This window comes from Tupaia chinensis, unplaced genomic scaffold, assembly GCF_000334495.1.
Source record: "Tupaia chinensis unplaced genomic scaffold, TupChi_1.0 Scaffold000256_1, whole genome shotgun sequence".
In the NCBI taxonomy this organism is placed as follows: Eukaryota; Metazoa; Chordata; class Mammalia; order Scandentia; family Tupaiidae; genus Tupaia; species Tupaia belangeri.
In genome coordinates this window covers 3,384,051-3,396,820 of record NW_006159736.1, presented here as the reverse complement: position 1 = coordinate 3,396,820, position 12,770 = coordinate 3,384,051, and the positions used below count along the sequence as shown (strand labels likewise).

Below are 12,770 nucleotides of genomic sequence, written 5' to 3'. Positions count from 1 at the left end.
AAAGGCCCTCTTGCCCTCCACCTTGTATTTGCCTTGCTTAGAAGGTCACAGCAACAAAATCTGTCTATCAGAGGCCAGTGAGAGTTGAACTTAAGGGAGGGGATTCTTGGTAAACGCCTTATTAGAGCCTATTTTTTTCCTTTTTTATAACATTTTTATATTCATTACTAATGAAGTGAAAATATTCTGAATTCAATAAATGACATGTTGGAAAATATATAGAATTTTGCCAAGAGTTCTAATAATGTCTCCACAATAATATTCTTCCCTACAGCATTTCAGAAGGTAATAGAGAATAGCATCGAATAGCATAAACTCAATTCAGTTCCTCTAACTTTATGATGTAAAACTTTGGGCATATGACAACATTTCAGGGTCTCACTTTCCTCACCCATAAAAGAGTCACTGTCAGAATTACATGTTAGTACTTAAAAATGCCTTTTGGATGGTCTCTTGTTAAGTACTGAATACCTGCTCCCTGTGTGAGACTGTGCATCTCTCAAAGAGCAGAAATCATGGGAAGTTTGGGTTCTTCTACATTTATTACTTCACTTTGATGATCTGGGGTTTTGTTGATGTGAATTGGTTGGTGAAAACCAACATCTCTGATGGCAGTAGACTTAGATCCTTTTTTTTTTTTTTTTTCAATTTTCACCTCACAATTCCAATATACTGTTGGTAAAGAGTTAAGTGATCATAGAATATTGGTCAGTTTTTCTCAACCAACTTGAAGTAGTCATGGCCTAATGTCTAGGATCCTAAGTAGATTTAAGAAAATCTACATTAGCAAATGTATCAAGGAAGTCTTATGCTAATTCCTGGAATTCTCTTTTACTTTCCAAGTTGTAAAACATATCTCCATTGACTCTTATTATAACCTGTAAATACTGAGTTGTTGGAAAAGTCATGATGCATTTTTTTCCTGTTTTTCTATGCAGAAATGTGTCATGACTTTTCCAACAACCTAATTCATCATGTTCATTATGCACAGCAACAGAGTAAACATTGAACACAATCTTGTCAGCAATAGAGAGTAGGTGAAAAACTTTATCAAATACAATCGAAGAAGTAAAATAGGACTGGGGTCAAGATTAGACAGATCGCACAATTTAAATCTAAAGTATTGTGTACTTTTTTAACCTTTATTTCCTGAGCGCAACACGAATAAATGAAGTTGAACTACACATATACTCTGGAATATAGTTAGCATCCAGTGTGAAGTGTAAACCTTTTTGGATAGACATCCTTCAAAATCGCTGGCGCCTCCTTACTAGTAAATTCCTACAGACAGCTACACAAGCAGGTCTCTGACAGAGCCCCTAAGCTTTGCTACAGGTTATTTTTGCCTTTGCTTCATGCTTTTTGGAAAAGTCTTCCCTAGGTTCTATTTACTGATTAACAACCTTTCCTCCCTAACCCCTTTAAAAAGACTGTAGTTTAAAAAAAAATGTTTCTTTACACACAGGAGGTTAATTCAACCTGGTTATTTAAATAACAAAGGAATATATTCTTTTAGATAATATTTGTTAGTGTTGTTAATTTCATTTAGTGCTAGATGTTTTTGGTGTGATTTATTGAAAGTATGCAACATTGAGCAAAAAAATCCTGGCATAAGATTCAAGGATTTTGGGCCTAGACCTGGCTCCCTTGCCCTATAATCTTGGCAGTAAAACAGGCACAGTCTTTCGCTCAGTGTCTGGCCCAATGGTAGGTAATCAGCTTATATTTGTTAAATGACTGAATGAATGACCTTTCAGAACTCTAGTTTTCATAGACGTGTATTATACAATCATCTTTACTTTAGTGAGTGCTATATACTGTAGTAATTTAGGTAAAACCAAGCAATGTACATAAAAATTTTCTAAAAAGTATAAGCATTATTATTTTTAAATTCTATTGTTTTACCTTTTTCAAAAGTGGGTTACCAAGCTAAAGAGAATGGCAAAGAGCACAAAATTCATAGCCAAACAGGTCATGGTTCCAGTAATGATTCTGCCATTTTATTAACTGGGTGATTTGTACGCTATTTATCTTCTGATAATTCTCAGTGTTCGCATCAGTGAAATGGTTACAGAAAACATTTACCCATAGAAATAAGATTAATTAGATCTATTGAAATAATGCGTGCAAATCATAGTCCAGTCTCTGGCAAAGAATTACATTTATTGTTGTTATTGTTGCTTTAATTGCTACTGCTATATTACAACTTAACAATGTTACATACTTTAAACGTATCATACATACAAAAAAATAAATGGCTCACTTAATTTTCATTAATAAAATTGTTCCTCAATGTGAAACAACTACAATGATAACTAGCTTTGAAATGATAACGTGGAAGAGAAAAATACTTAATGTAAATTTTTTAAGTTATTTCAGTGATGACAGAGTGTATGTGCCAGAGAGAGAGAGAGAGAGAGAGAGAGAGAGAGAGAGAAATGCTTGGTAGGGTCTCATCTCACTGCATTCTTTCTCCCAGTCCTCCAACTCATCAAGATCTTAGGCATGCATACATACTCCTTGCATATTTCAGATCCACTAGGTTGGAAACTCTAATTCACAGTTTGCCCTGTGACTTTCAGCACTGGAGTTCAGTAGGCCACCACCTGTGCCTCTGATGCTGGGCCATTTGAATATGTCTAGATAGTTGGAATCCATGTTTTAAGGACTTTACTCATCATGATTAAATATCTACTGATAATCATTTTATTATGACTTACCTCTCAGCATCTTATCAAATATTGAAAAAACAATAAATGTGTATTTTCCTGTTTAATATATTATGAAATATCAAGAACCTTTACAATGTGGATACTGTGAACAGAAATATATGGCTTTTTATATGTCTTTTGGGATCAAACCCATACATTCGCACCCTGCTTTAAGTATTATAATAGTTATTACAAGAACTCAAGAATGTTTACCAAAAGATCTGGCTGACACCTGAAAAGCTAAAAAAAAAAAAAAATACAGTACGAATAGTTTGTAAAAATTGTAATATTTAAGGCTGAATGGTATTAAATAGAAGCAAAAGTATACTAAAGATACAAATAGAAGTGACTATGAATTGCAAACCATAAATTCAAATATGATTTAAGTCACAGGCAACACAGAAGCTCTAATACTGAATGACTTTTGAGACAAAGTGGCTTTCCTACTTAGAGTTCAGGTGTTCATTCATGTAAATTCTCATCATATATCAATTTTTTTAAACCTAAAACTTAAAAAACAAGTTGACTAATGGAAATAAGCATTAAAACCTTTTCAATATCTTCCTTCTTTCAAAGGGTCTTTTAAAGTACGAACCAATGTTTTATGACCAGATATCTGGTTTACAATCAGTTTATCCTCCATAACAAGCAAGAAAATGGAACAGATAGTATCTAGAACTAAAGTAAAACCATGGAACAGTTCTAGGACTCTTATCAAAAATAATATGAATAGCACCATTTAGCACCATCACAACACATGTTACCTTTGGGTGCTTAAAGAGAAGCAGCACAGTTTCAAGAAGGCTCTTGAGCCAGCCCTGTAATTTAGTGATTAAAGGAAGTAGGTCCCACATGGCCAAGAGTGGTTCAAATCCTGGCTCCAGTGGTGTGTTCCAAATCCCAACAGGATGGAGAGATAGAGGAGAAGGAAACGTGGCATGACCATGCCCCGTTGGGGGATATTTTTCCCTCTCCCTATCTCATTCTAATTCTATGCCTGTTTAGACAGCACATACAATCTCTGGCAATTAAAAAAGAAAAAGAAAGGAAAAGAAGGTTCTGTTGTAGACAGACATTTCCCAGGATACTCTACTCAGAACACAAGAGTCCATCAACAGTCAAGCTTAAAGAATCAATGAAATGCAAGGGTTCATTTTCTTTTAGAGAGAGGAAAAGTTCACATGCATAAAGTTTCAGAATAACAACAAGGTATTTATTTGACCAAGTCTAGTAGATTGAACATAGATTTCTCACTACATTGATTCTATTCTAGTAGAAGTTATAGTAGCAGTAGGGACAATATTGAATGCTTGTCTCCTGAAGGCTTAAAGGTCTGTAACCTTACCTTATTAACTCCTAACTACACTTCTAGACTCTTGACTTCTACTTTACAGATGAGAAAACTGCCAATGAAGTGGAATGCTTTGCTCAAGGATATGCAGCTGTTAAATGCAAAACTCCTGTTTAAACCAGTCTTACACAAAAGCCCTTACACTTCAGTCCTACTGAGATAGTGAAGGGAGGACCAAGTGGTTTCTCCTTACCCAGAACAAAGATCACATCTAAAGAGCACTAATCACAAAGCCTATTTAATGGATGACCTTCACTTCTTTCCCATCATGTAAATCTTCAGTGCCTACATCAAGGTTATTTGCAGAGAAGCCTACACAAATTCCTAGTTAAACCCCTCTTCTTCCTTTCCATAACTGTAGAAGTAAAATTGCCATTCCTAGCACCTTTGAAGGGGAAACCAGAATTCTGGGAAATAGTTGTTCTATTTGGTGCTTCTCTGTGATTAAGCATGAGGAGATGGCTCTTGCCTCAAGGCTTAGAGGTTTGTTATTTATGAGAACCATCAATAAATAGCTGACATACCTGTTCCTCCACTGAATTCTGTCCTGAATCATAAGAACTTTGCCAAGGGAGAATAAAGGCAGCAAAAAGAAAGGCAATAATCCCAATTTGCCTCATTCTAACCTTTTTCTTTCCTGCAACATTAACTATGGAATGTGAATGCTAGATGTGAGAATATTATATGATTCCTCTAAGAATTTGAAAAGTTTTAATATGCAATCTCTCTTACAAATATAGATGTTGAATATAAATACAATGCTAATAATAATAATAATGATGGACATTTATTGAGGTCTTACTATCTTACAAATACTGTTATTTAATTGTTCATGCAATTATATGCATTTTAATTCATTTTATCTTCTCAACACCCATGAAGGTGCTGTTATTATCTGTACTTTTGTAGATAAAGAACTAGAGGCACAGAGAATTTAAATAACTTGCTCAAGGTCAAACTACTAGTGAGTGTACAGTATGGAATTCCAATCCAGGAATCCTGGCTTCCAATATGCTACTCTACTTCTGCAATGGAATCACAGAAAAGAATATAATTAGGTTTATGATTAAGCCTTAAAGTCATGTGAGTTGTAATATGTCATAAATTTAAGATTCTGATAATGACTGTGTCTCCAATATAGGCTAATTGTAGAGTCACAAAAATGACAGAAAACCTGTGCATGACAAATAATATTAAATTGATGTCATGATAGAATAAAGATGGCAAAGATTTTATAAATGTTAAAAGATTTTATAAATCTTTTCTTGATTTTGACATGCCTTATACTCCTGAAGAAAATCTAAATGGCTTTAACATCTGTTGTTCTTGAATTTCTTAACTATTTTCTTTATTACTAACATAAACAATCAAAGTTAACATTTACTTCTAGAAAGAAATTAGTGAATTAATGTAAAATGAACAAACAAATTTAAAATAAAGAAAGAAATTAAATAAACATGATGTCAGTAATCATTTACTTAGATTCACTAATGTCTAAAACAGAATTCTTTCTATTATTGCAAACACCAATGCTCTATTTTTAGGAAAAAATGAATTTGAGTATGTCATTGCAAAGCTGACGATATTCATTTTGTTGCCTTAGGAGTCGAAACTAGCACATGCCTTTGTATAATATCTAAATTAATCTTTTCAAAATTATATGAGGTTTTGGCTTCTAAATTTTATGTAATATTTATTTGATCCACCACCTTCCACATGTTCTCTTTGTTTATAGAGATTGTTGTTATTTTCTTTCTTCCCCAAACCAGTAAAGATCTTTCATACTAATCTACTGATGGTTATTTTTTTTCCTCATTATAAGCACTGTTCACTTGGCCAGATTTTGTTTCTACCTTTTTAGGTTATAATTCATCCACTGCCATTTTGGAAGACTTATACACACCAGGGGTTACTACTAGGTATGGGGATTCTTTTATGCATCTCTGAAAAAGGCAGGTAGGTGACTACTCCCACCATTATTTTTATCTTTCTGTCAGACTTTGCAAGCTGAATCATAAACATCCCAATCTGACATCAACACCAAAACAGACTCTTTTCCCCCCTAAGTAAATGATGTGGTTGTCAGGGCTGACTAGTGTGTTTTAAAAGATATCTTATCCAAGGGTATTATTTTAAGAGATGAGCAAATGGGGAAACCCCACAGCCCAGCCAATAAAATATGAACTTAAGGTGCAAAGAAACACTCATAAATATTACTTAAACAAGGGATTCATTGTTTCCTTCCAACCCTTTCAGTGGATCCTCTGATCTCAGCCCCTCTCCCTGCGTCAGGGAAGCCTCTTCCACTAACCTGTGGTTTTTGTAGAGCTCTGCTACTACATTATTTATGACTGTAAATATGAGTAACCGTCTGTATGCTCCTTGTACACACATACTGGGACACCCCCCCACACCTCTTTTCCCCACTTTGGTATTTTAGTGTGTGAAGATGAAAAGGTTTCCCCTGGAGCTGATGTGCTTGGGGATACTGAATTAACTGCTCTGTCAGTATGAGGTAGACTGAGGATTTCCCAACACACCCTCCACCTGCACAACTCAAAGACCAGCCTTTAATGACTCTTTGTATTCATTTTCTTTTCTTCAGATAGTTTTTTTTTTAAATATTTAACTTCTTTCTCGGTCTTATCCTTATTGTCTAATGCATCCAACAATCACCCTTAATCTCTACTCCTTTCTGATCATCTCTTCTCAACTTAAAAATAAGAAATTATAATTTCTCTACAATAGTGACATGAATATTAAAGATAACATAAATGAAGGATTTTTGTAAATGTAATGGAAATTGCATGTTTGATTATTGTTATTTTTAATTCAATGTAGGTTTTTAAATTTTTTCTTTTACTTTCCTTTAAATTTTCTCTTTTACATTTTAAATATTTTATAAAGTATAAAGGCAAAAGGTAATTAAATTTTGTCAATGGGATCCTCAGGGAGAGTTGAGAAGGTAAAGAATGGGATGATGAAGAAAATTACAGGAACTGGCAACAGGCAGGGCAATTCTGATGCCCTGGGGAGCTGTTCTCCCAGTGGGTGGAGACTGCAATTGGCACTTCATAACCTTTTCCTTCTCAACTAGAGAGAAAACAGGAGACTATACCTAAATTCTCAAACTGTAACTAATTGATTTTCAACCAAGCTAAGCCTCTAGCTATGAAGAAACTAGTACCAAAGGCAGACCCTAGGAATGGTGGGGGTAGAAAGGCAAGGGGTGCCAAGATTGCTTGGGGCTAAAGAGACTACAGAACTAAAGAGGAAAGGCTGAAGAATGCTAGAAGGCTGCTTTAGGGCTGAGAAGAGAGGGAAGTGAAATTATAGAAAAAGAGAAAGAATAAATGGAAAAGAGCTAGAAGGGATGGTTGAAGTAGTCCCAGTCCTTCTAGTATGCATGTTCAAACCTTCTCATTTCCAGCTGTCCTTAGACAATCAAGTAGCTTTAAAAGAGAGTAAGGTCTCTCTGGTCTTAAGTTTATTAATGTGAAGGGTCATTAAAGAGAGAAAAGGTCTCTGCCCTCAACAACTTCTTTATCCTCAAAAGCTGAACTTTTTAAAGAATGATTGTTGCTTTACCCGCTCTTAGCATCTATATTCCAGGCGTAACGTGTGAGCATGTATTATAATAGTTTTAGATATTGATTTTCAACCAAGCTAAGCCTCTAGCTATGAAGAAACTAGTACCAAAGGCAGACCCTAGGAATGGTGGGGGTAGAAAGGCAAGGGGTGCCAAGATTGCTTGGGGCTAAAGAGACTACAGAACTAAAGAGGAAAGGCTGAAGAATGCTAGAAGGCTGCTTTAGGGCTGAGAAGAGAGGGAAGTGAAATTATAGAAAAAGAGAAAGAATAAATGGAAAAGAGCTAGAAGGGATGGTTGAAGTAGTCCCAGTCCTTCTAGTATGCATGTTCAAACCTTCTCATTTCCAGCTGTCCTTAGACAATCAAGTAGCTTTAAAAGAGAGTAAGGTCTCTCTGGTTTAAGTTTATTAATGTGAAGGGTCATTAAAGAGAGAAAAGGTCTCTGCCCTCAACAACTTCTTTATCCTCAAAAGCTGAACTTTTTAAAGAATGATTGTTGCTTTACCCGCTCTTAGCATCTATATTCCAGGCGTAACGTGTGAGCATGTATTATAATAGTTTTAGATCATTTTTGCTCCCAACCTCTTTTTTTTTTTTTAAATAAAAAAACCTTGCATGTGTTTATGGGTGTGTTTATGTTACACAAGTGTTAATAACCCTGTTGGAGAGACTACATAGATAGGCATCTTTAGGTAGATCTGTATATAAATTCCTCTCCACTGGGCACTTAAGTTAGCCAAAAGCAACAATAATATCAATGATGTCTTTCAAACCTGTCAACTGAGGACATTGCACTTTTTTCTAGTACCAGGAGAGTCTAATAAGTTGGAAAAATAGGGGAAAGAGAGCTTAATTTAAAGATTTTGTAAGTTTTTTCTTTCATATCTAAGACACTAAATAGGCTATGAAATATAAAATAATTTAGGCATCACATTTCTGTACTTTGATACCTGAGAATGAATATATATTCTTGAAATAATTCTAAGAAGTGTTTAATCCCATTCAATCAGTAAGTCAGAAATTATTAATAAACATGAAGTACAACTTTTTCAGAGAAAGCATATAGACAAAGAATAATACAGATTTTTTTTTACTATTTTCTGTAATTTTTTTCTAAAACACCTACAATGTCATCTCATTTTAGTTATGCAATCAGGAAGAAATAAAACAAGAATTAGTTTTTAAATGAAACATCTTAGAAATACACTACATATTTATATTATGTAAATAGGAGATACACTTAAATATTATAAGCAAATTATCTAATAATTAATTAGCATAGAGTTAGCATAGAGTTTTATAAATAAACTAACAAATTTTTGAAAAAGAGATGGTTGAAAAAAACTTACCAGAAATATATATTTTTTGTTACTAACAAAATAATGTATGATTGACTAGTCAAAAATTACACTGATATTCAATAGTCTTAGGGCAAAAAAAAAAAAACAAGAATTAATGATGAAAAACTCAATAATATGAGAGTGACAAAAGTTTGCCAAAGAATAATGACTACAATAGAGTGGAAAGCTTTTCTTTACACACTTAGCAATCTATATTTCTTTCTTCAAAGTGGACAAATCACTAAAATAATTTAAGGGTTAATAAGATAGTTTCAGTTCTATATTTACATGTCTACATGCCTTAAGGCAATTTATTTACATTTTATTTTTTATTTTTGTCCATTCTATTTTCACTTATGAACACAAAACTAGTATCTCCTGAAATTTAAAAACTAGATATTTTATTAAATAAGATTCTGAGTTTGAATAAATTTGTTTTTGGTGAGCAAAATTTATTTAAAAAAAATATATCTTTCTATATGTTAAAATAATTGTAGAAAATCCATTATTTGGCTTGAAAATGATGACATGTAAGCAATTTTTAAAAGGATGGTACTAGATCCCTTTAATGTAATCCATCTTATTATGGGTAATGTCAACAGATTCTTTTCACATATTTAAATATCCAGGTGACTTCCTCAGTACAAATCTCTTGCCTATTGCTGAACTGATCTGCGCTTAGTCCCACTAGATATGTATCTTTTAAGACACTAAAAAATTAAAACTAAATCCTCTGGAGTCTTATAAGTTGCAGGTAAAATTTGTTAATGAATATTACACTGAAAAGCACTTAAACTCTTAGTGCAGTTAATAATGATATTACAATTCTACCTTTTCTCAACATATTTTGACCTATTTTATTAAGGAAGAAATATAGAAGTTAAAACCTTTTACTAAGTAGTGATTGGTTTGGATATATTAGAAGGGATAGTCTAAGACAATAAAACTGTGGTTCAATTTTCCTGAGAGACTCCTAAGAGAAACTTACCTAGTATCAGAATCAGTTTGTCAGTAATTTCATGTGAGACATTTAGTTCTGAATCATTTTAAAAAAAAAAGAAATGATATGGTCTGTTACTGAGGATAACTTTTTAGCAGCTCAAGCATGAAAAAATAAATAAAACTTTTTAAAGCTAATGTCTAATGTCATTTTTCTAGAGTAAAATGAAAATTACACTCTTGATATAGGTAATAAAAAATAAATATCTGTGTTATCATAATCCAAACATTGTACCCAAAACGTCATTATTTTAAAACATAAGTATTTGTCAGTGTGAAAAAAAGATTCTTAAAGTTGCTAAGTAAAACCGTTCATTATTGTTTTTGACTATCTAATATCATGTAAATTTACAAAAAGTAATTGCATACAAATTAAAAAATCATACTTAATTCTTCTCTAAAAAATACTTTTCTTGTGATGATCAAACTATTTCATTATAATAAAATATATTATTAGGACAAATTGATGACTGAACTATTGCCTTATTGTTTTTAAAGGATAAAATCTAATTCATTCTTCTCTGTCAAATTTTAGATGACCTGAACTGATTTTTCAGTGATATATTTTATGAATATGTATTAAAAATTATGCTGGATTGGAATTTATCTATTAAAATACTGAACGTAATTTAAATTCTTGAATACTTTTTAAATGCTTCAAAATGAAATATACCATAAGACACATTTCCATGACCCTTGTAGTAGGAAAAAGGAATCAATTTAAACTAATTTGGGATCAAGCTATATTTTAACGGATTAAAAATTTCAAATGAAACCTGCTAATTACATACAGAGCAAAGAGGCACCAGGACACCTGATTAGTGTAACAAATGATGTCTTTCCAAAACTTAATAATGAGAGCTTTGTCTCCAGTAACATAAAACATGATTTATTAAGCACCTTATCCTCCATGCTAAGCTTTCTGAGAGCAAATGAGCAGAGCTTACCAAGCAATATATATTATAAAAGCATCCACATGTGAAGATTTGTTGCTATCTGACTTTTCAAAAAATATTTCCTTTGAGATATTCTGAAGAAATTTTTAATTAAGTGTATAATAAAACTTGTTAATTTTAAGTCAAAGCAGATTGCACTTTTAAAGTGATATTTTAAAAGTTCTCACATTATGAAGCTCTCCATTCTTTCCAGTCAATTAAATTTGCTGATAAAGTATTTAGTCTTCCAAAATAAAATATATGTTATTTACTTTGAATGTCTGAAGACAGTAAATTTTTAACTTCAGTTTTTACTGATATTTAAAGAAACAACAGACCTTGTAAAATAATTTTAAATTGATAAGGTGTTTAGTATTGTTACAAGAGGCAATGTTGGACACTAATCTACCATTTGCTATCCTCAGTATTTTAAAACTACCATGAAGTGCCAGCAATGAGTAAACTGTAATTATAAAAATTACTTACTAATATTGGTATTTATAGAAAATTTCAATTAAACATTATATCACACATAAAATGAACAGTTTGTAGAGGAAAGATTACCATAGCATGTTTTATATTTCTCCTGCCTGTGAAAAAAAGCAAGTAGGCAGGATATATTTTAGTCATTCCAGTTAACAAATATTAGATTGAAGTTTTTTCTAAAATATTTTATAGCATTTAAGAATCTTTTCTAAAATTCCGTGATAGTAATTTTACAATATTATTTAATCTCAGTTAATTTTGTGCCAATTTTTATAGTCTTTACTTCCCTTAGGTGAGAGTTTCGTAGTAGATAGTTCCTTTAAATCACTCACAACGACAACAAAAAAAAGATTCAGCATGATTTGCATGTCATTTTTACTTTCCCATCTATATATGCTTATTTCTCTTTTTTTCCCTTTTTTACCCATAGCATAGCTATAGCTAAAGGCCCCCCTTTTAGACTATTTCCCTTGTATGTATATCTTCAAGCAAGGTTGAAATTTATAAAGATTTGAAAAAGATCCAACTCTACTCAAACCGTGAATGTTTAATTTTAACATTTCAACTTAAATATATGCATATAACTTTGTTACCTAAGGCAAAAAGAAAAAAAAAAAAAAACACTTCATTGCATCAATGAAAGGAAACAGGCTATAGAGGAGAGTTATAGAAACTGACTTCATATAAACATGACCACCTACCAAGTAGCTACTTTACCATTAGGAAAACTTAGACTTTGTAATAACAGATGAACAAACAAGGGAACCACATACCTAAGTTGACAAAGCTCATGACCATGTCGGCATCATTCAGAAAGTTGGTATCATGTAGGCTGGCCAGAGGAGGACTCTGGGTGGTCAGAGGAGTCGTTCGAGATAACTGAATACGACGAGGATAGCCATTGGGAGAGGCTGGGTATCCCTTTCTTGCCCCTCTGGTCTCTCCAGCCAAGGATGCCCTGACTGAGTATTCTGACTCTTCAGGATTTTCTTCATTGGCCATGGCATTGTACAGGTCCAGCATAAAGAGAGGCGCAGAAGACGCTTGTTTTCCAGGTGAGAATGGTCTGGGTCTGTGAGGCAAACCCAAGATAGACAGAATTTCCCTCTGTATTTCCCGTCTTTCATGGTTCCGTAGTCGTCTATAAATAAAACTGGAGTGAACATGATTGTCTCCCAAACCTCCTTTTGCATAACCCACGAGAACCCAGCAGCTCCAGATGAAACCCACAATACCCCTAAGTAAAAACACAGTCAGATGCATTTTTGTCCAAAAGCAAAAGTTGATATTTTTAGTCCTTCTTGTCCTCTTTAAAAAAAAAAAAAAAAAAAAAAAAAAAAAAAAAACAAAAACTCAC

The 12,770-nt window shown here is 33.0% G+C and overlaps 1 protein-coding gene across 1 annotated transcript in view; it reads right to left on the bottom strand.

The window, feature by feature from the left end:
• Positions 1 to 12,740, bottom strand: part of BMP5 (bone morphogenetic protein 5) — a 144,562-nt gene extending 131,822 nt beyond the window's left edge. The window contains exon 1 of the mRNA XM_006149185.3: positions 12,187 to 12,740. Within this exon, the coding sequence (XP_006149247.1) occupies positions 12,187 to 12,676 (490 nt within the window). The 5' untranslated portion in view covers positions 12,677 to 12,740. The remainder of the gene's footprint in view (positions 1 to 12,186) is intronic.
• Between the last annotated feature and the right edge of the window lie 30 nt (positions 12,741 to 12,770).